General features: G+C 40.1%; 1 protein-coding gene and 1 long non-coding RNA gene across 3 annotated transcripts in view; one reads left to right on the top strand and one right to left on the bottom strand.

Annotated features, from left to right (window-relative positions):
* BLNK (B cell linker) overlaps positions 1-21563 on the top strand; it is a 90049-nt gene that overhangs the window by 55264 nt on the left and 13222 nt on the right. For both annotated transcript variants that reach the window (XM_004456971.5, XM_071215750.1), the window contains 5 exons: positions 2316-2394; positions 3093-3164; positions 11072-11144; positions 12511-12538; positions 13813-13855. In XM_004456971.5, coding sequence (XP_004457028.2) covers positions 2316-2394; positions 3093-3164; positions 11072-11144; positions 12511-12538; positions 13813-13855 — 295 coding nt within the window. The remainder of the gene's footprint in view (positions 1-2315; positions 2395-3092; positions 3165-11071; positions 11145-12510; positions 12539-13812; positions 13856-21563) is intronic.
* On the bottom strand, positions 7588-13197 carry LOC131278716 (uncharacterized). Its single transcript, XR_009186125.1, has 2 exons — positions 13085-13197; positions 7588-11403 (listed from the first exon to the last, which is right to left on the bottom strand). It is a non-coding gene; the product is annotated as an uncharacterized lncRNA (long non-coding RNA).

The following is a 21563-nucleotide window of genomic DNA, read 5'->3' on the forward strand; positions in this document are numbered from 1 at the left end:
CATAAAGACAGACAGATTGACACAATGGAAAACCAAATAGAGAACTCTGAAATAGACCCTCATATCTACAGTCGAGTGATTTTTGACAAGGCTGTCAAGCCTTCCCAGCTTGGCTAGGGCAATCTATTCAACAAACAGAGCTGGGAGAATTGGATAGCCATATCCAAAAGAAAGAAAGAGGATCCTTATCTCACACTTTATATAAAAATTAACTCAGAATGGATCAAGGACCTAAATATAAAAGTGACCACCATAAAACTCCTAGAATAAATGTAGGAAAACATCTTCAAGATCTTGTGGTAGGCAGTAGTTTCTTAAACCTGACACCCAAAGCATGAGCAATAAAAGAAAAATAAGTGGGACCTTCTCAAAATTAAACACTTTTGCACCTCAAAGGACTTTATCAAAAGGGTGAAAAGGCAGCCAACCTAATGGGAAAAAATACTTGGAAATTACATATCTGTTAATGGTTTATATTCATGATACATAAAGAGATTGTACAAGCCAACAATAAAAAGACAAACTACTCGATTTTTTAAAATGGGCAAAAGACTTGAATAGACATTTGTCCAAAGAAAAAATACAAATGGTGAAAAAACACATGAAAAAATGTGCAATATCACTAGTGATTAGGGAAATGCAAATCAAAACTACAATGAGCTATCACTTCATACCTATTAGAATGGCCACTGTTAAAAAGTCAGAAAACCACAAGTGTTGGAGAGGATGTGGAGAGATAGGAGTGCTTATTCACTATTGGTGGGAATGTAAAAAGGTACAGCCACCGTGGAGGACTGATTGGAAGTTCCTAAGAAAGTTGGATATAGATTTCCTATGTGACCCAGCAATACCACTATTAGGTATACACCCAAAAGAACTGAGAGCAGTGACATGAACAGATATCTGTACACCGATGTTCATAGCAGCATTATTCACAACTGTCCAAAGATGGAAACAACCCAGGTGTCCATCAATGAATGAATGGATGAACAAATTGTGGAGTATACACACAATGGAATATTATGCAGTTGTAAGAAGTAAAGTCATGACACATATGACAACATGGATGAACCTGGAGGACACTATGCTGAGTGAAGCAAGCCAGACACAAAAGGATAAACACTGTATGATTGCACTATTATGAACTAAATATATTGTGTAAACTCATGGGGTTAATACTTAGAATATAGGTCACTGGAAAATAGAATGAGGATAGAGAATGAAAGCTGAGCTTTAATTTGTGCAGAACTGGTAAAAAGGTTGTTTGGAAATCTTTGGAAATGAATAGAAATGGTGAAAGCACATCATGGTGTTTGTAACTAGCAGAGTTATTATATGGGTATGAAGAGAAGTCTAAGGACATGTATATTATTAGAAGGAAACTAAAAAATGTAGCAAGACTAAATAACATACTGAAATCTCATGTGAAATATGAATATGGGTAATATTACATATATAAGACTTTTTACAAAATATAAATACAAACAAACTAGAGAAATGGAAACAGAATAGCAGCTATGTACAGCAGGGGAAGCAAAGAGAGACTGAGAGGTGAAGAGTTTTTGCCTGGTTTTAATTATCATTACTATTGGAATAATGAAAATGTTCTAAAAATGATTGAAGTCATAAATGCACAACTATGTGATTGTACCAAATACTATTGATAGTACACTTTGGATGGATTTATGTTTTATTACCATGTATCAATAAAATTGATTTGTTAAAAAAAAATATGTCCACACAAACCTGTATATGAATGTTCATGGCAGCATTATTCATAATAGTGAAAAAGTAGAAACAACTCAAATGCCCATCAACTGATTTTATCAGTTTATGAACTGATAAACAATATGTAGTATATCCATACAATCGACTATTATTTGGCCATAAAACTTAATGAAGAACTGGTAGATGTTACAACATGAATGAGCCTCGAAAACATTATGCTAAGTGAAAGAAGTCCCAAAAGACCACATACAGTATGATTCCATTTATATACAATATCTAGAATAGGCAAATCTAGAGAGACAAAAAGTTAATTAGTCATTGAGTATGTCTGTGGGGCACTGTGGATGGGGAGTGCCTAATGGGTACAGGGTGCCTTTGGGGTGATGGAAATGTTCTAAAATTAGATTGTGCTGATGGCTACACAACTCAACGAATCTACTACAAAACACTGAATTGTATAATTTACATAGGGGAATTTAATGGTATATGAATTATATCTCAATCAAACTGGTTTAAAAATACTCTGGCCCATACAGTAAAATATGAGTGTACAACATTTTCCTCATTTATTTCTGCATTTCTTTTAGGCAGATTATGTGGTCCCAGTGGACGATGATGCAAACTATATTCATCCCACAGAAAGCAGTCCACTCCCATCTGAAAAAGGCAAGCATTTACAGTTTTAAGCACCAGGAAACTTCTAGGCGTTGTTTGTGGTAAATGCTTCCAAGATCCGAAATGACTGTGCCCAGGCCTCCTTCCTCAGCACGTCCTTTCTGGCTAGCATCTGAAAGCCATCCTCTTTGTGTTTCATGGCCTTTCCCGTGCTTCCTCTTCCATGATTTAACACCCCATCTCAAAGTACAAATACCTCTAGGATCTTCTCTTCAGCTGCCCTCGCTTAGAATGAATTTCCCAGAAAACCTAATATTGCAAGCTCGTTGGCATTACAAATATTGCAGCAGAAACATTTTCTGCAGAGTACTAAGAAAATGAAAGAGTGAAACAGTCTCTGGATTCTGGTTCTTTCCAGGCTATTACAAATTATATTAAGAAGCTAGTGCCACATACCCTCAGATGAAGTGTGGAAATAATGCATGTTTATTCTAGATGAAATCACTGTGGAGAATATAATCCTGTATAAGTGATACTCCTGGATTATTCCATTGATTTATTCATTCCTAAAGAGATTTCTTGTTTGAAAGTTTCTTTTAATGGCTTGCGGGTTTGATAACTTTGTCTCCCACCTCTTTGCAAGTTCTCTGCTCTTACCCATTATTTCTGCATTATATTTCTTCTGTAAGCGTGAATTATCTTCAGTAGAAGGCATCTGTAATCATTATGTATGTATTTGTGTGTTTAAGCTCCCATGGTGAATAGATCAACCAAACCACATAACTCCTCAAAGCCAGCCTCTCCTTCCCGGACAGCTTCAGGTAAAGTATATGTGTGACTTGGTTTAATTTTTAAGCTTATTTGATAAACAACTCAGATTCATTATGAAAAAATAATCATTTGTGTCTCCAAAGTCCTTAAGAAATGGTAATAGAAGTCTCCATCTTCATCCTCACCTGCTGGCTGGGGGATTTTTGTTAAAGGGTCTCTCATCCCATGTCTTTTAGACTCTGTCAGATGAGAAGGTCTTCATCTTATCTCGCTAGGCACTTTACTGGCGTCCCTCCTTCTCTCCGATCCTGACTGAGATGTCCCCACGGTTCAGCCCTCACCTCTCAGCTCTTCTTTCGGGATATCATGATGGTTAAGAGCTTGGGTTTTGAGCCAGACAGACCTGGGTTGAAATCCCAGCATTCTTAGTAGCCAACTGTAACATCTTGGACTTGTCCACCCCTACCCTGATTTCCCACTGCCTTCTGAATACCTTGACATTCCCACCACCTCAGGCTCAAAGCACCCATCACCAAACTCACAGCTCATCACCTCTTTTCCCTGCTGGCATCCAGGTAACCTGTTTAGAGTTACCTGCATTCTTCCCACAGCCTGCCATTTCTTTCCCCAGAATTTGCTCTAGTTGTTTCCACCCTAGGCCAGACTGTTTTCATTTTATCACCTCATACATTTCTTGTCTGTAAGAACCATATCCCATCCTCTAGGTTCTCTGTCATTAACTAAAACTGAGCCTCTGAACGCCTCCAAGTGTTCCCAGTTTCATCCCATAACAAAGTTAGCTTTTTCTATGCCACCCTTACCCAAACTATGAATATTCATTGGTTCTTAGCTATCTCCTATAGGGTTTAGCAACTCCAAAGGCTGAAGCCAAAGATGCCGAGTGGTGCCCACACCCCCACCCTATTAATTGTGTAAGAGGTAATGGAGCCTCCACACTCCTTTGTTGTGTCTCTCTCGGTCTCTGTGTCATCTCTCTCTCATTCACACACACACACACACACACATACTACCCTCTCTCCCAGAGCTAACTGCTGAACACAAGAATTTGCGTAGCATGAGTTCTGCTTCTGTGGACAGGTTCCTTGAAAACTATGCAAACTCTTTTCCTGTAAAATTGGTTTGTCCTCTTCACAGGTTCTTGCCTTATTTTCCTCTCCTTCCAAAGTCACACGCTCTTTACATTTGGGGAGTAGAGGTCAGAGCTGTCTTCACAGCTTGTCCTACCTTCTTGGAACTAATGTCAACATACCAACCTAAAATGTCACAGTGAAGTTGCTTTCCTGCCAGCTGAAATGAGGCTCCTGACTAACGATGACTCAGGAGAAGGGTTATTATTAGTGGGAAAGAAAACTTTTAGCTGAAACAGATAAATGAAAGCCTAAATCCTCCTTAAGAAAATAATATAATAATCTCTGGTGATTGCATCTTAAATTGCTCTTCTTGACTAACAGAGGCCCCTTCTTCCTAAAACATACCCGATACTCCAGTCAACCTGGACTCTGAATGGCCCCCATGTAGTTCATGGGTCCTGTTTTTCGGTCTTTTCTTCGAGTTCTCACTGTTTTGACTTACCCATCCCTCACGCCTCAGCTCAGCTCCAGAAAGCCTTCTCTGGCTACTGCGGCCCTCAGCGAGCTCTCCTTTGCTGGAAGTCTCATCCCACCTACAATTCACACACACTTATTCCCTAACTGATTTGTGTCAACGTCTAACCTCTGTAAGTAAAGGTACTTACATTAAGGCAAGTTCCTTGAAGACATTGCCTTGAATGTCACCTGCTCAGGGTGCCTTCTTTGACCCGCACTGGGTTGGTCCCTCTCAAGGGCACCCCTCTGTGTCCCTGCATGTCCCTTTATCCCCTGACCCCTCCTGAGTTTTCTGTCTCCTCTATGAGACTTTCAGCTTCATGTCCTGCTCACAATTGTGTGTGTGTTTTGCCAGTTTAGTGTCAGCATTTGTTTTAAAAATACACAATATGTAAATATTTTAGATCCAACTTACCTGCTTTAGTTTGCACCCTAAGCAAACAAATGGATTTGATTCTGATTTTTTGTTATGGTTCATGTAAACAGTTGAGATAGTTACATATAGTAGGTTGTTTTAAACAGTAAAGTAGCCACAGAAACCCAACAGTAAAAAAAAATCAATTTAGTGTGTTTAATGAGATTGGCAGAAGTCAGATAGATGGGTCAGTTGGTTGGGAGGGCGAGTGAGACCCTCCCGACACCAGCTGCACTTTTACATTTATGTGGCACCATCATGAGAGCTTTAGCTCATCGGACTTATTATTTATTAGTTTGTTATTAACCTAATATATCTGTATTTTAATACTAGAGGTATCAGCTGAAGAAATCAGACTTACACAAGAAAATAATGTCCTTGTTACATGGTTGGTGAATACAGGTGGGAGGCAGTGCAGGAGGAAATGAGGCAATTAGCGAGGGACAAACCTGGACAGCGAGAGTGAGTTTCTGAGGGTGCGAACACTAGTACTTTCACAGATGATTTCTATAAAAAGGCGTGATCTGGCCTCCTGTGTCTTTGAGTAACTGTCAGTTATGTTTTAAAGGCTTTGGATAGTCCCCTGATGGGCATCTGGAAAAGGCTAAGGTTTCAGGTTCTGTTCCTGTAACCCTGCCATGAAAATTGCCTCTGGTTAATGTTCGTTTTGGCTCTTTAATTGCTCCTTAGGTGCTTACTAAGATTCACACAGTAAATTAAGTGCAGTGAGGGACGCTGTCCTCCCCTTCACATTCCCTACTGAGAAGCACAGTAGCATGGACTTGGCACACACTCCGAAGCCAGAAGAGTGAGGTCCTGGCTCTGACACGTGCCAGGTGCACGACTTTGGGCAGGTTAAGTCACACCCTGTTCCTCCGTTTCCTCCTCTAATAAACATCGACACGTAGGAGTATTGTATTAAATGTGTAAAATATACATATGATTCACACTCATAAAATGATAGCTCTTTGTTATGATTTTCATTCAGAATCCTTTGTTTAACCTGCCGTGAGTCATGACCTGCCTAGCAGAACATCCCGTAGACATCTTAGGGAATAGTTTTGATTCTTCCCTTTGATACACATTTTTTTCTCTAAACCAGGGTTTCCCTACCTCCGCACCATTGACATGTGGTGCTGCAGACTTCTTTGTTGTAGGGGCTGTCCTGTGGACTGTCTGCTGTTTAGCAGCATCCCTGGCCTTTACTCACTGGGTACCGGTAGCACTTCCACCCCAGTTGCAAAAATCAAAAATGTCTCCAGACATTGCCAAATGGCCCCTGAGGGGCACAAAATCACCCCTGGTTAAGAACCAGTGGCCTAAACAAACTGAAAGACTCAACCCCATTGTGATTTGTCTCTAAATGAAAATTCAGAAGATGGTACAAACCCTGGGGCTTATTAATATTTTTTTTAAAAGAGGGTAGATACATTTATTTCCGAGCTTCTTCTAAGTAAATATCATAGAAAGTATTCTATTCTATCTCTTTATTTCCTAAAAAAAAAAAGGAGACTGGGATTTATAGAGCTGAATTTCACCTGCAGCCCAAGTTTCAAGAGCTGCTAAATTAAATCTCTTTATTTTGTAGGCATGCATGCAGGGTCTGAGAGGAAATGATGCCCCTAAGACCCATACAAGTCTTGCTATGATAATAGAGTTTCCATCCCAGCTTAAAGAAATTTAATCCCAAGGGTTTACAATGCCCACATTGGGAATGGAAAGAATAAGGAAACTTATTTATATTGTATGTAAAACTGAAAAGAGAGTGATGCATAAGATGTATGTGGCAGAAGGAAAAACTAAGGGGAAAGTGTTTTCTTCTTTAAGAAACTTTGGTAAGAACCAGCTTGGGCAAGCCTGCCCTGCTAAACTGAACACGAACCTAATTTCTTGCTCAACACAATTAAAAAGCTGATTTCTGCCTTTACAATTATGCTCTGGACTCATCTCCCTCTATGGACTTCTCGATTTCTCTCTTACAATATTTCAACCAAGAATTCAGCTTTGCCAGAAAGCAAGGGCCTGATGGTGAAGAGGGCGCCAGAGTGCCAGAGAGGGTGCCTGGCCTAGGAAACAGAGCAGTCATTCTCCATCCTCACGTAAGCATCCACTAAAGCACCTGTTTCCCTAATTTTTCTCCACAGAGGGGAGAAGCAGCAAGTGAATCTGACAAGCCAAATCATGCCGCAAATAACATTGTGAGGTATTGGCTGGAGAGGAAAGGACTCGCCTCGGCTTTAGTTTTCAATAGCCCTGGTTTTGAGTCCCACCCTTGCTCCTTCCTACCTGTATTGCCTTAGGCAAGTTACTTAACCTCTCTTAGACGTAGCTTCCTCTATTTCGTGTTGTGTGAGGCCTCGAGCTGGCATATTTAAAGTACCTGGCACAGTGTCCCTACCTAGAGATCCTGTGGCTGGTTGAGGATAATGATAAAAGCAGTAACAACAGTAATCATATTTGCTCAGCTCCTTTATTGAATTATAATATATATATATAATAATCCCACCCATTTTAAGTGATTTCTAGTAAATTAGCAGAGGTGTAACTATCACCACAATCCAGTTTTAGGAAATCTCCACACCCACCCCAAACCAAAAGATCCCTCCCGTGATTTGCAGTCAATGCTGTTCTCACCCCTGGCCGTGGGCAACCTCCGATCTGCTTTCTTTTGCTAGAGATTTGCCTTTTCTGGACATTTCTTATGGATGAAATCATACAATATGTAATTTTTTTCATCTGGCTCCTATAAATTAGCACATTTTTACCCTGAGATATATTTACTCTCTTTCCAGCAATATTACTTTGTATTTGGCTAATTCTTTAAATTTTCTTACCACAATTACTCTAAGTAAGGTAGGTGGCAGTGTCTCATTTCACAAGTGGGGAAACTGAGGCACAGTGACTCACAGAAAGTACCCAGCCTGTTTGGTGACAAAGAAATAACCAGAATTCTGTCTTCCTGAAGCAAGACCAGTAGGTTTTCCACCAGAGCTTTTACTCCATAAACAGAGGAGAGCTGGGACGCCTACTTCCCAAACCCCATTCCCTTTCTCCAAAAGTTACTTATGGGGAAGGAAGGGAAAAGGCAGATGCTGACATGAAGGAAAGTCAAGCTTAGTAGTAAAACCAGGCAGAAGATCTGACAAAGATAATGCACCCAGGCCAAAGGATCCCTTGGCATTTAAGAAGAAAAACCCTGAGAAGAAGTTCTGACTTAGGCCCTCTTTCCACTTCCTTATTTTTCAGACAATATTTTTTTCTCTTTCCATAAATCTTCTATCAAAACCTATGAGCAGTCAGGAAGTAGATGTAGCTTGTGGTTTGAGTGCCTACTTCCCATGTACAAGGTCCCAGGTTCAATCCCCGATACTGCTTTAAAAAAAAAAATCTATGAGTAGGCATGGATATTTTAACAGAGTCAATCATAAATTTTGCTAATTTAAAGGACATAATTTCTTATACTAGCTAACTGAACTCAGCTGGATTCATATTTAATTGGCATTTCAATTTATTATCATGCAAAGTGTGGAAGTTCAGTTTCTTTTTCTAAATGTTTTTTAAAAATCATACCCAGTCAGGTAAAATATAATAAGGCTACTCCCCCTGGATTATTTTGGGGGCATCCAGGGAAGGCTAGTCTACTGAATCGGTACCACCCACTCTTTGCTGCTGCTACCGTGTGTGTGTGAATCAGCCCTACATGTCCAAAATGTGTATAGAAAAAGAGTGGATGGGCCTGCCTCATGCAAGATGGTGGATTGAGGCACTTCATGGCTCTGTCCCCTCACATAAGCTTTGAACAAGCAGCAAGAACAGGCAGAAGCATCTTTCCCAAAGCTCCAGAAAACAGTCAAAAATTTTCAGTAACAGGGAGAGCACTGAATTTTTTTTTTTTAAGCCCCATATAAGTGGTAGGATCTCATGGTGCCCTGCTGGCCCCTCCTCCATCGCCTCACTGGAGTAAAAATCCAGCTGACACTCCCATCCCATTGCAGAGAGAGCAGAGTAATGTCAAATGAATGTAGCGTGATTGTTTGGGGTGAAGGGAAAGTTCTAGGAATGCATGGTGGTGATGGTACTGCAATATTATGAATGTGATTAACTCCACTGAATGGTGTGCTTGGGAGAGGTAGGATGGGAAGATTTATGTTGTATATATGTTTCCACAATTTAAAAAAACAGAGAGAAACTAAAGAGAGAATGAAAATTGAATGCAATATATGATACTGGATAAGATCTTAGAATGGAGGAGAAGAAGTTCAAAAGGACATTACTGGGACATAAGAAAAAAATAGAATATAGATGGTAAGCTTTATTTCTATGGTACATTTCTTAAATTTGATAACTGCACACTTAAGATGATTATATAAGTGAATATCCTTGTTTGTAGGAAATGTACATGAAAGTATTATGTATCCAAGGAGTATATGTGTGAAACTTGTTCTCAAATGTTCAGAAGATTATAGATAGAGAGATAGAGAGATAAAAAGATAGACAGATATTGAATGATATGGCAAAGGTAGCAAAATGTTTAAATTGGTGAATCTGGGTATCTGGGGGGATAGGGTTATGTTGGAGTTCTCTGTATGAGCTTTATATTATTTTTGCAACTGTCCTGTAACTTGATATATTTTCAAATAAAAGATGTAAAAAAGAGAGATAAAAGAGTAAATGGGCTATTAGTGAAAGCCTGGGAACTTCTCCCTGGTAAAGTCCATGGGAATGAACTTCATGGCTTCTATTTTTAATACTCTTTGAGGCCTTTTTTTTTTTTTCATTCAGAATAAATGGTTCTTGCAGATGAAATGATATGGGGTGGAAGCACGTTCCTCCTATTCAATTATGTTATAAATCCTGAGAGGACAGAGGTCTAGCTCTACTTCCTCACTTTTTCCACAGCCCCTAACCTACTGCCTTCATGTGCTTTACACACCCTAGATTCTCAATAATCCTTGGTAAATGCTTCCTCAGTAAATGTTCACACCAGTGTTTACTTCTGCATGCTTCATCTCACAGTAAAACAACCCATACTGACAAGAGCAGGCCCAATCTATATTTGTGCAATGTACCCTGCAATTCCTATTGGGAATCATTGACTTCCAAGTTTAGTAGGTACTTAATAAAATATTTATTCTGTTCATTTTTACTCAACAAAGAATCTTATCAAGCCTCCTTAGTCTCGTCCAGCAGTAATGCCCAGGCAGGTGGGTACCTGCCTGTGAGGAGGCAGCCGGCAGATGCTGAGGCACAGGCCCCTAGCTTCTGGCCTCTGCTCTCTATCCCAGCTTAAAGACCTATCCTGGTCCCTCTCACCTTCCTCATATTGATTGTCTGGCTTCTGGCTTCAGGGAGCAGAGGGAAGGGTGGGTGCAGTGGACAAGGCCGTCTCAGACCCTTCTGTCACTTGAGAAGGTGAGATTTGGGCAGTAGCCTGCAGCTTGTCTCGATTTCTCCATTTCTGTAGTGTGTGAGATGAATGAATACATATCTTTTGAATGGGAAGTTCGGTGTGTGTATTTAAGTGTGGTTATGAATGAGCAGTGTCCATGGTCTGAATCAGGGGTGGCAGGCTTGTGCCCCTCTGTCTCCGGTGTGCACCTTTGTGCAGTGTATGTAAATGCGATTGTGAACTCCCAGCTTTCTCCCAGTGAACCCTCGGAATCAAGGCCTCTGAACCCACCCCATAGAGGGAAGGAGAAGATTATTTAGAAATGTTAAAATGGTGCCCCTAATCCACATCCTAGTTCTAAACTTATAAACTGACATCTTAAAAATGTTTCATTACATTTGCCTAAAGGTGTTGCCAATACCATCAACGTAATCACTCACCTATGTTTAACTGAAAACAACAAAAAATGTGCCTAAGACCAGCCTCACGGGGAGCGTTAGCCTCAGGTTCAGGCTAGGAGACTGACCTGTGTATTTGTTTGTACAGGTCGAGGCAGCGGAGCCTGGGAACCCACATTGCCTTCTTCACCCGCTGCACCATCCCCGCTGCCGAGGGCTGGGTGAGTCTCTGTTGCAGAGAAGCTTTGTGAGATCTGAGCTGGTCTACACTGCTTCCTGGAGGCCCTGCTAAGCCCTGCCTGAGAAATGGGGGTAGGGCTGGGGCTGCTTGTCTGCTTATTCCATCCAGAAACTCAAAGGCAAGTGCACCTCACTTGGCCGTAGGTATGTTCCTGCCGCATGTGGAACTCAGACTCTACTTCCCTCTTGACTCTCAGATGTGCTTCTCTGTTTCTGTGGCATGGATCAGGGGTGCTCCTGCTGAAATTAAAAAAAAAAAAAGTAGTCTTTTATCCTATGTATTTTCATAAATTTGATGTTCCACAAAAGACATCCCAATTTTCAGAAGCTCCAGCAACTGAATAAATTTGAGACCCACAGGCAGGTTTCATCTTTACATTCTACTTCTCTGCTTCTCTCTCAGGTAGTTACTGTTCTATAAACAAACATACACTAGGGTGATCAAAGCACTGTTGAGATTTCCCTCAAAAGTAACGTGGAGTCATTTTTCTCTTTGGAGTGTGAAAGGCTCTGTAAACTGCCAAGTACTGTAAAATGTTATTATTACAAGCAGCGATTCCATAACTTTACATTGTCTTAAAGGCACTCGGTAGTTGTTAGTATTCTTCTCTCACACTTTCAGGTCGCAGCCAAAAACAAATCGAGAGAGAAATGGTATTTAAAGGTATTTAAAATAAGAACAGAAGGGAAGCATAAAACCTTAGCAATACCAGATTCCAATCTCTCCTGGAACCAAGACAAGCCAGCCTGTTGGCACAGCCAAGCCCCTTCGGGACAGTAGTCGCACTGACTCTCAAGCTGCTGTGGTCTTGGCTCTCTCTAATCAGTGCAAATCTAGGCAGAGCTAGAGGAGAGAAGAGTCATACAGAAGCAGGGCAGAAGCCGGCGTGCAGGCACGGGGCTGCCCCCTCCCCTGCTTGGCAGCCTCCCTAGCTCCACCCTCTCTCCCCAGGCAGCAGTCCCAGGGTGCTGCTAGGGGGCCTTGGTAATATACAACTTTGAAGAGCCTGATCTGTTCCTCATTTTACAGATGAGGAAACTGAAGCTCAGACTGACCTCACAACCGAGATAAAGAGACCCAGTTCTGCTGACTCCCAGGCAACTTAGCCCCAGTTTATCCCCAGTTATCACCAATTAACCGCTTCCCCATCTGTCAGTGGACTCTATCTGAGGCTGAGAGGATCATAACGAAATCCTGCTTCAGCCCCTCTCCACCCTCCAGGTTATCTTCTGAGACTCTTGTACCTCTGTCATTATTCTAGTTTAAATTTGAGAGTAAAATGATAAGAGACTGGCTCCGCGGTTTTCAATGGGTTTTAACAAAGCTAATCTCTTTTTATTCCTCAGAAAGAAATCAGCGACACCACTGAAGACAGTAAGTTAATTTTGAATTTAACAGTGCTGCATATTTCCTGCATGTTTATTCTTTTTTTTTTTTTTTTAATTTTTTTATTTTTTATTGACTTTGTAATAATATTACATTAAAAATATATATGTGAGGTCCCATTCAACCCCACCCCCCCACCCCCCCTCTCCCCCCCCCCAACAACACTCGTTCCCATCATCCTGACACATCCATTGGATTTGGTAAGTACATCTTTGGGCACCTCTGCACCTCATATACATTGGTTCACATCATGGCCCATACTCTCCTCTATTCCATCATGTAGGCCCTGTGAGGATTTACAGTGTCCGGTGATTATCTCTGAAGCACCATCCAGGGCAGCTCCATGTCCCGAAGACGCCTCCACCTCTCATCTCTTCCTGCCTTTCCCCATACCCTTTGTCCATTATGTCCACTTTTCCCAATCCAATGCCACCTCTTCTATGTGGACACTGGATTGGTTGTGTCCATTGCACCTTTATGTCAAGAGGAGGCTCAGATTCCACCTGGATGCTGGATGCAATCCTCCCATTTTACCCGCCTATTTAAAGTTGAAATGCTTCTGGCTAAGGAGAACATGGCAACCTTCACAGCTGAAGTTGTTCCCCACACAATCCAAGAGAAACTTCAAATCCTCAGCTGGGAGGGTACTACAAAGGAGAAAAATCTCAGTTAGTTTATCCCAGCAGCCTCATGCATGTCCCTGCCTCCGCCCTCATCTGCCTCCCCATGGGAACCTGCGCTTGAGCCCTTGTGTCCTGTCCCAACCACTGCTGCAGATATACTGGCTGACCATCGTGTACCAGACACACATAGGCCTGAGTAAACTCACATTCTGGCTAGAACATGTTGAATCTGGGTTACTCCTCTAGGAGAGGAGCCCACCTTGACCTGACACATGATCTGCCGTCTAACATTTATAATCACTTACCAAATATAGAGAAGGTGGGGCCATGAGACCAAAGCCAGATGCCAGATTCCCACTGCACAAGCACTACTGCCCGGGATGCTGTTGGTGGCCATGGTATCCATCAACCCCATTGGCAGAGCCATTGGCTGAGACACTTAGAGCCAGTTGTTGCTAAATGCAAAGGCTAGGTTGGGGATTGCATGTTTTTCATTGTTATTTTGATTGAAAGAATAGCTATGCATCAATGAAAAGTTCTCCCAGTAAGTTTTTTATTGATAATATTACTTTGACATATATTTCCACATTATATCGAATATCCTTGCCTTTCCTTTTTTTTTTTTTTTTTTTAATATAGACTCCAGTTGCATCTCAACAGAATGCATCAAGTGTTTGTGAAGGTAAATTTATTTTATTTTGAAGGATGAGCATGTCCCCTACAAGTTAGTTAACTTATGGATTTGATATAAATGTACTTTTAAATTTCTTTCATTATAAGGCAACTATGAAATACAATTTTCTAAATTAAATGTCCTTCACTCTGCAATAAGTAGTGAGTAGCAAAGCTGACCGAGAACATGAATTTACCAGGTTTGATCTTCAGGGTAGGCTACAGTCTACACACCAAAAATCTGCCTGTTTGCAAGCAGGTGTGCCTTGCCAAACAACAGTGCAATGGCCTTACATAAAGGTGAAAGCTAACTTAGAGCCTCTGCATACCTGAGAACTAATAACTCAAAGTAATGAAATTTTTAAAAACCCACTCAAATAAGAACAAGTTACTTTGCTGAGTTTTCAAAATAATGGTTTCGAAGTTCAAATAACTATTTTAGTGCATCTTCAAATGCTTTCCCTTTTTTGTTTTATGCAAGCCAGAAATTTTACATATTTTTTATTTGAGAAGTTGTGAGTTAACAAAACAATCATGCGTACCATACAGCATTCTGCCCATACACTGTCCTACCCCCAACACCTTACATTGTTGTGACACATTTGTTACAAATGATGAACGAACATCGTCATAATATTACTGCTATCTATAGTCTATAGCTTATATTTAGTATATTTTTCTCACAAGCCATCCTATTATTAACGCCATGTATTGGCACTGTATATTTGTTACAGTTCATGAGAGAACATTCTCATATTTGTACTGTTAACCACAGTCCATCATTCACCACAGGGTTCACTGTATTATATGGTCCCCTGCCTTGCACATTCCATCCAAAGTGTATACTCAGTAGCTTTTGTTTTTATCACAAAGTTGTGCTGTCATCAGCTCAGTCCATTTCAGAATACTTTCATTGCTCCAAAAGGAAAAATACCATACCCCCTTATAACCACCCCCCTTTATTGCATTGATAGAGTACCTTCTTTGCCATTGCTGTAAAAATATTACAATTATTAGCGTTAACTACAGTCTATACATTACATTAGTTATATTTTGCCCATGTATTTTTTTTTAAGATTTATTTATTTCCCCCCCCTCTCTCCATTGTCTGCCCTCTGTGTTTGTTCACTGTGTGTTCTTCTGTGTCTGCTTATATTCTCATTAGGTCGCTCTGGGAACCAATCCTGGGACCTTTCTGAGTGAAAGAGAGGCGATCATTCTCTTACCACCTCAGCTCCCTGATCTGCTGCGTTTCTTATTGTCTCTCCTCTGTAACTCTTTTTGTTGTGTCACCTTGCTGCACCAGCTCTCCATGTGGGCCAGCACTCCTGTGTGGGGTAGTACTCCTGCACGGGCCAGCATTCTCTACAGGCCAGCACTCCATGTGGGCCAGCTCACCATACGGGCCAGCCTGCCCTCACCAGGAGGCCCTGGGCATTGAACCCTAGACCTCCTATATGGTAGACGGGAGCCCAGTTGCTTGCACCACAGCCACTTTCCTCCATACTCTTAACACCTTGTGAGAGGTAAATTCTTCTCTTTGTACTATTAACCACAATCATCCATCACTGAAATCTCTATTATACAGGCCCTAGATTATTCTCTAGCTTTCTTTCAAATGGCATTAAACCTCTCTAGACTATTCCTTTCAGCCACAATCACATTTCTGAATCTGCAGTGTTGATTTTACTCACTATAATGTGTTACCATCAGCTCTAACCATTTTCCCACATTTACAATCCATCTTATTAAACATTCTATATACATTTAGCATCAGCTCCCCCTTCGCAACTCACATTCTATCTCTTAGTAATGTATACTCTCTAGCTTAACTCTGTGAGTTTCCTCATTATATTTAGTTCACATTAGTAAGACCATAAATATTTATCCTTTTGCATCTGGCTTATTTCACACAACATAATGTCTTCAAGGTTCATCAATGTTGTCATATGCATCCCAGGTTCATTTCTTCTTACAGCTGAATAATATTCCATCATATGTGTGTACCACATTTTGTTTGCCCATTCACTGCTTGATGGACACGTGGGTTGTTTTCACCTTTGGCTATTGTGAATAATGTCACCATGCACATTGGTGTGAAAATGTCTGTTCATGTCCTTGCTTTCATGTCTTCTGAATATATTCCTAGTAGCAGGATTGCTGTTTCTCATGGCAGTTCCATATTTTGTTTCCTGGGGAATCACCAAACTGTCCTCCCCCAAGGCTGCACCATTTTACACTCCCACCAACAGATAAGGAGTATTCTCAATTCCTCACATCCTCTCCAACACTTGTAGCTTTCCACCTTCTTAATGACCATTCTGTTAGGAGTAAAATGATATTTCTGCATTTCCCTAATAGTGATTTTGAGCATCTTTTAATGTACTTTTTGGTCATCTGTTCTTTCTCTTTGTAAAAATGTCTATTCAAGTGTTTGCCCATTTTTAAATTTGGTTGCTTGTTCCTTTTTATTTTTTTAATCATTGAGTTGTATGGTCTCTTTAAGGGATGAGGGAGATCAAAACCTTACCAGATTTGTAGTATCTGGAAATTTTCTCCCAATGAGTAGGCTGCTTTTTCACCTTCTTAACAAAGGCATTTGGAGCACAATAGTGTTTAATTTTGAAGAGGTCCCATTTATCAATTTTTTATTTCATTGCTTGTACTTTGGCTGTAAGGTTTAAGAAACAACCACCTACCAAAAGATCTTGAAGATGTTTCCCTACATTTTCTTCTAGGACGTTTATGGTTCTACCTTTTATATTTAGGTCTTTGATCCATTTTAAGTTATTTTGTATAAAGTATGAGATAGGGGTCCCCCTTCTTTCTTTTAGCTATGGACATCCATTTCTCCCAGCACCATTTATTGTTCTGACCTAGCTGGGTTGGTTTAACAAACTATTCAAAAATCATTTGACATAGATGTGAGGCTCTATTTCTAAATTCTGGATTCAGTTCCATTTGTCAATATGTCTATCTTTATGCCATACCATGCTGCTTTTGCCACTTTATAAAACTTTGTAATGTGCTTTAAAATTAGGTAGTGAGACTCCTACAACTTCATTCTTCTTTTTAAATATATTTTTGGCTCTTTGGGGCCCCTTATCCTTCTATATAAATTTGATAATTGACTTTTCCATTTCAGCAAAAAGGCTATTGGAATTTTAATTGGGATTGCATTGAATCTATATATCAGTTTAGGTAGAACTACTATGTTAACTATATTTATTTATTTATTTGTTTATTTATTTTAAAGAAACTTTCAATTACATAAATGTTAAATAAACAAAATACCCATATGCCCCACTCCCCCACACACACACTTTCCCACATTAACAACCTCCTTCAGTGTGACACGTTTGTTACAATTGATGAACATATATTGAAGCATTGCCACTAACTGTGGATTATAGTTTACATTATTATTTATACTCTGTCCCACACAATTTTGTAAGTTATGACAAAATACATAATGGCCTGTATCCACCATAGCAATATTATGCAGGACAATTCCTATGTCCTGAAAATGCCCCCATATTACACCTACTTTTCCCTCTACCTCTCCTCAGAACCTCTGGTGGCCACTGCTTCCACATCAATGATGAAAGTTCTTCCATTGCTAGAATAACAAGTCTATAGTAGACTAATAGTAAGTCTACTTTAGTCCATTGTTCATTCTCCAAACTTGAGGATTTGGGGATGATGATGCCACTCTGCCTCTAATTGAGAGGGGGCTTAGTTCCCATGAGGCAGATGGGTGGAACTATCTTGCTTGCAGTTGCAGACTCTCTCTGTTCCTTGGGATGGGCATTGTCCATCATCACCTTGTTAGTTGTTCTGGGTGAGTCCAATGAACTGGAAAGTAGATGCTGCAACTCTGCTGAGATTCAGGGCCCAATTGGCATGTGGCCAGACCAAAGATTTTAAATCTCTTGGACATACCCCTATCAAGTATAGTACTAACTATAGGTTCAAATAGAAGGGGCAGAAGAGCCATGTGTAGGGAAACTACAACTGAGTCCAACTCTGTCACACTGGGGAACACTGGGTAAGGTCCACTGGCAGGGCACCAAACTCCTGAGCTGTCTCTCCTGCCTATAGTGTCTGGATGTCTCTAGACCCCTCAGGAGCCCCACTATTTGAGGCAGTATATACTGTGGTAGTCAATGAGATCCTGCAGAGAGGTGAATAAGTGTAACCTCTAGAATGACCTCCTAATTCACTTTGAAATCTTTTAGCCATAAGACTTTTGTATTTACTTTTTTCCCCATATGGTCAAGGTCTTTCTCCAGGTGCATTCCTAGTTGGCACTTGATAATAATCCCTCAGTGCCAGGGAGGCTTATCCCTGGAAGTCATGTCCCATGCTGGGGGTAAGGTGATACATTTATATGCTGAGTTTGGCTTAGAGAGAGGCCACACTTGAACAACAAAGAGACCCTCAGGAGGTAAGTCTTAGGCAACATATAATACTAGGCTAAGTTTCAATTTCAAAAGAAAAGATTCCTAAGTACAATCATCAGTATCAAGGGCCCAGCACAATGGACTGTCCTCTTTCACTAGGTACCACCCCTGTACTCAGGGGATTCTTGTCCCATTAGAGAGTATAGCAGAGCACCCCAGGATGGGATTACAATATTCTTTTGGTTATTATGTGGATCTCCACCTCATGAAAGCCCCATGAACACTTGAACACATTCATATGCCTTACAGGCATGCACCAGATGAATCCCCTCCCATGCATGCCCCCACCACTGACATCCTGCACCAATGTTCCTCCCCTGCCTCAGTTGTGACCCTTCTGTGATCCAAACCCTCTCCAAAGATGAAGCAAAAAAAAAAAAAAAACAAATAAAAATAATAAGAAAATTAAATAATAATGATAGTTTTAAAGATAACATATAAAGTACACATTTTTAAATTTTTAAATAAAACAACTTATTTAGTCATTATATCTTTCATCACTGTAAGATCAGTTGTCTCGTATGTACAGTGACATTTTCTTCTGTATATTCCCCCAGTGTCTTTTTTTTTTTTTTTTTTCATTTTATCTTCAAATAAGCTTTAGGTTACAGAAAAGTCATGTAGAGAATATAGGGGATTTCCATATACCCAATGTCCTCCCCCATTTTCCCTCTCCCCTGTTAATAACAGTTTACATGCAGATGGTACATTTGTTAGAATTGATGTACAAATATTGAAGCATTACTACTAACTATGGTCAGTGGTTTACATTATGATTTACATTTTGGACTGTACACTTTTATAAATTTTGATGAAATTTAAAGTCACCTGTATCCATTATTGTGAGATCATACAGAACAATTCTAATGTCCTAAAAATGCCCTATATTCCATCTATTCTATTTTTCCCTCCCCATCCCCTCGGGACCTATGGTAACCATAAAGTTTCACTTTTTGAAGAATAAGATTCATAGCTACGTGCAATAATATTGGCCCATTTTCTTTTACTAGGCACAACCTATGTTCTTGAGAGACTCTTGCCCCTCTATTTGAGAACATAGCATGACTCCTCAGAATGGGAGTTTAATATTTTTTTGTTTATTGTGTGAGTCTCCACCCACTGATATAACAAACTATGACAAGTTGAACATTTACATATTCCACAGAAGCTTGCCCCGGGAGCACTCTGTCCTGTATGTAACCCCTTACACATCCAACGCTCTATACCAATAATCCTCTCCTGCCATATTTGCCAAAAGAACATTCACAATGTTGTAGTTTTAACCACAGACCTGCAAATCTGCAGAGTTTACCTGTTCCTTCACCTGACCCTCCCCCCAGTTCCATGGATAGTCCAACCCAACTCCCCCACACTACTCCACTCACAGACCATTACTGCTGAACCCAATAGCATCTCTGTACCACTGTCACACCCATCCACTGCACCCCACCTTATCTTAGATTTTGGCTAAGGGTTGGTATTGGATCACAACCCTCTATTCATTTTCCGTCTCCTGCAAACCTACCTTCTAGAATCTAGCTCTGTGAGTCTGCTCAATTTGCTTAATTCATATCAGTGAGATCATGTAGTATTTGTCCTTCAATGCCTGGCTTACTTCACTCAACATAAGGTCTTCAAGATTCATTCATGTTATCCCATGTGTTAATACTGCATTCCTTCTTACAGTTGAGTAGTATTCCATTTTATGTATATATCACAATTTGCTTATCCATTCATCTGTTGATGAGCATTTGGGGTGCTTCCAACTTTTCTCAATGGTGAATACTGACACTATGGACATTGGTGTGCAAAAATCTGTTCGTGTCCCTCTTTTCAATTCTTCTGGATATATACCCAGCAGTGGGATTGCTGTGTCATATGGCAGTTCTGTAGTTAGTTTCCCAAGGAACCACCAAACTTTCCTCCAAAATGATTGCACCATTGTACATCCCACCAGCAGTGGATAATTGTTACCTTTCCTCCACATCCTCTCCAACACTTGAGATCCTCTTTGTTTTAATAGGTGCCATCTAATGGGTGTAAGATGATATTTCATTGTAGTTTTGATTTGCATTTCCCTAATAGCTAGTGACGTTGAGCATCTTTTCATGTGTTTTTTAGCCATTTGTATTTCTTCATTGGAGAAGTGTCTATTCATATCATTTGCCCATTTTTTAAATGGGTTGTCTTTTTATTTTTGAGCTGTAGGATTTCTTTATATAAGCTGGATATTAGGCCACTATTGGATAGACAGTTGCCCTTTTCACTTTCTTGACAAATTCCTTTGAAGTGCAAAAGTTTTTTATTTTGCGGAGGTCCCATTTATCTATTTTTTCTTTTGTTGCTCATGCTTTGGGTGTAAAGTTTATGAAACTGTTTCCTCCTACAAGATCTTGTAGAGGCTTCCCTACATTATCTGCCAGAAGATTTATGGTCTTGGCTCTTATATTTAGATCTTTGATTTATCTTGATTTTTGTAGAGGGTGTGAGATGGTGATCCTCTTCCATTATTTTGGAAATGGATATCCAGTTCTCCAAGTACCATTTGTTGAAGAGGTCATTCTCCCCCAGTTGAGGGAGCTTGGTGGTGTTATCAAATATCAGTTGACCATATATGTGAGAATCTATATCAAAACTCTCAGTTCTGTTCCTATGGTCAGTATGTCTATCGTTGTGACAATACCATGCAGTTTCGACCACTGTAGTTTTGTAATATGTTTTAAAGTCAGGTAGTGTGATTCCTCCAATTTCATTTTTCTTTTTCAATATATCTTTGGCTATTTGGGGCCCCTTGCCCTTCCAAATAAATTACATAGTTAGCTTTTCCAGTTCAGTGAAAAAATGCTTTGATAAATTTTTTTTGGAATTGCATTAAATCTGTAAGTCAGTTTGGGTAGATTTCTCAGGGCTTTCTATATATAGGATCATGTCATCTGCAAATAGTGAAATTTTTACTTCATCCTTTCCAATTTGGATGCCTTTTGTATCTTTTTCTTGCCTAAGTGCTCAAGCAAGTACTTCTAACAAAATGTTCAATAAGAACAGTGACAGTGGGCATCCCTGTCTTGTTCCAGATCTTAGAGAGAAAGCTTTTAACATTTCACTATTGAATATGATGTTAGCTATGGGTTTTTCATATATACCTCTTAGCATGTTGAGGAATTTTCCTTCTATTTCTCTTTTGTAGTGTTTTTATCAGGAAAGGGTGCTGTAGTTTGTCAAATGCTTTTCCTGCATCAATAGAGATGATGATGT

Source organism: Dasypus novemcinctus, chromosome 6, assembly GCF_030445035.2.
Source record: "Dasypus novemcinctus isolate mDasNov1 chromosome 6, mDasNov1.1.hap2, whole genome shotgun sequence".
In the NCBI taxonomy this organism is placed as follows: domain Eukaryota; kingdom Metazoa; phylum Chordata; class Mammalia; order Cingulata; family Dasypodidae; genus Dasypus; species Dasypus novemcinctus.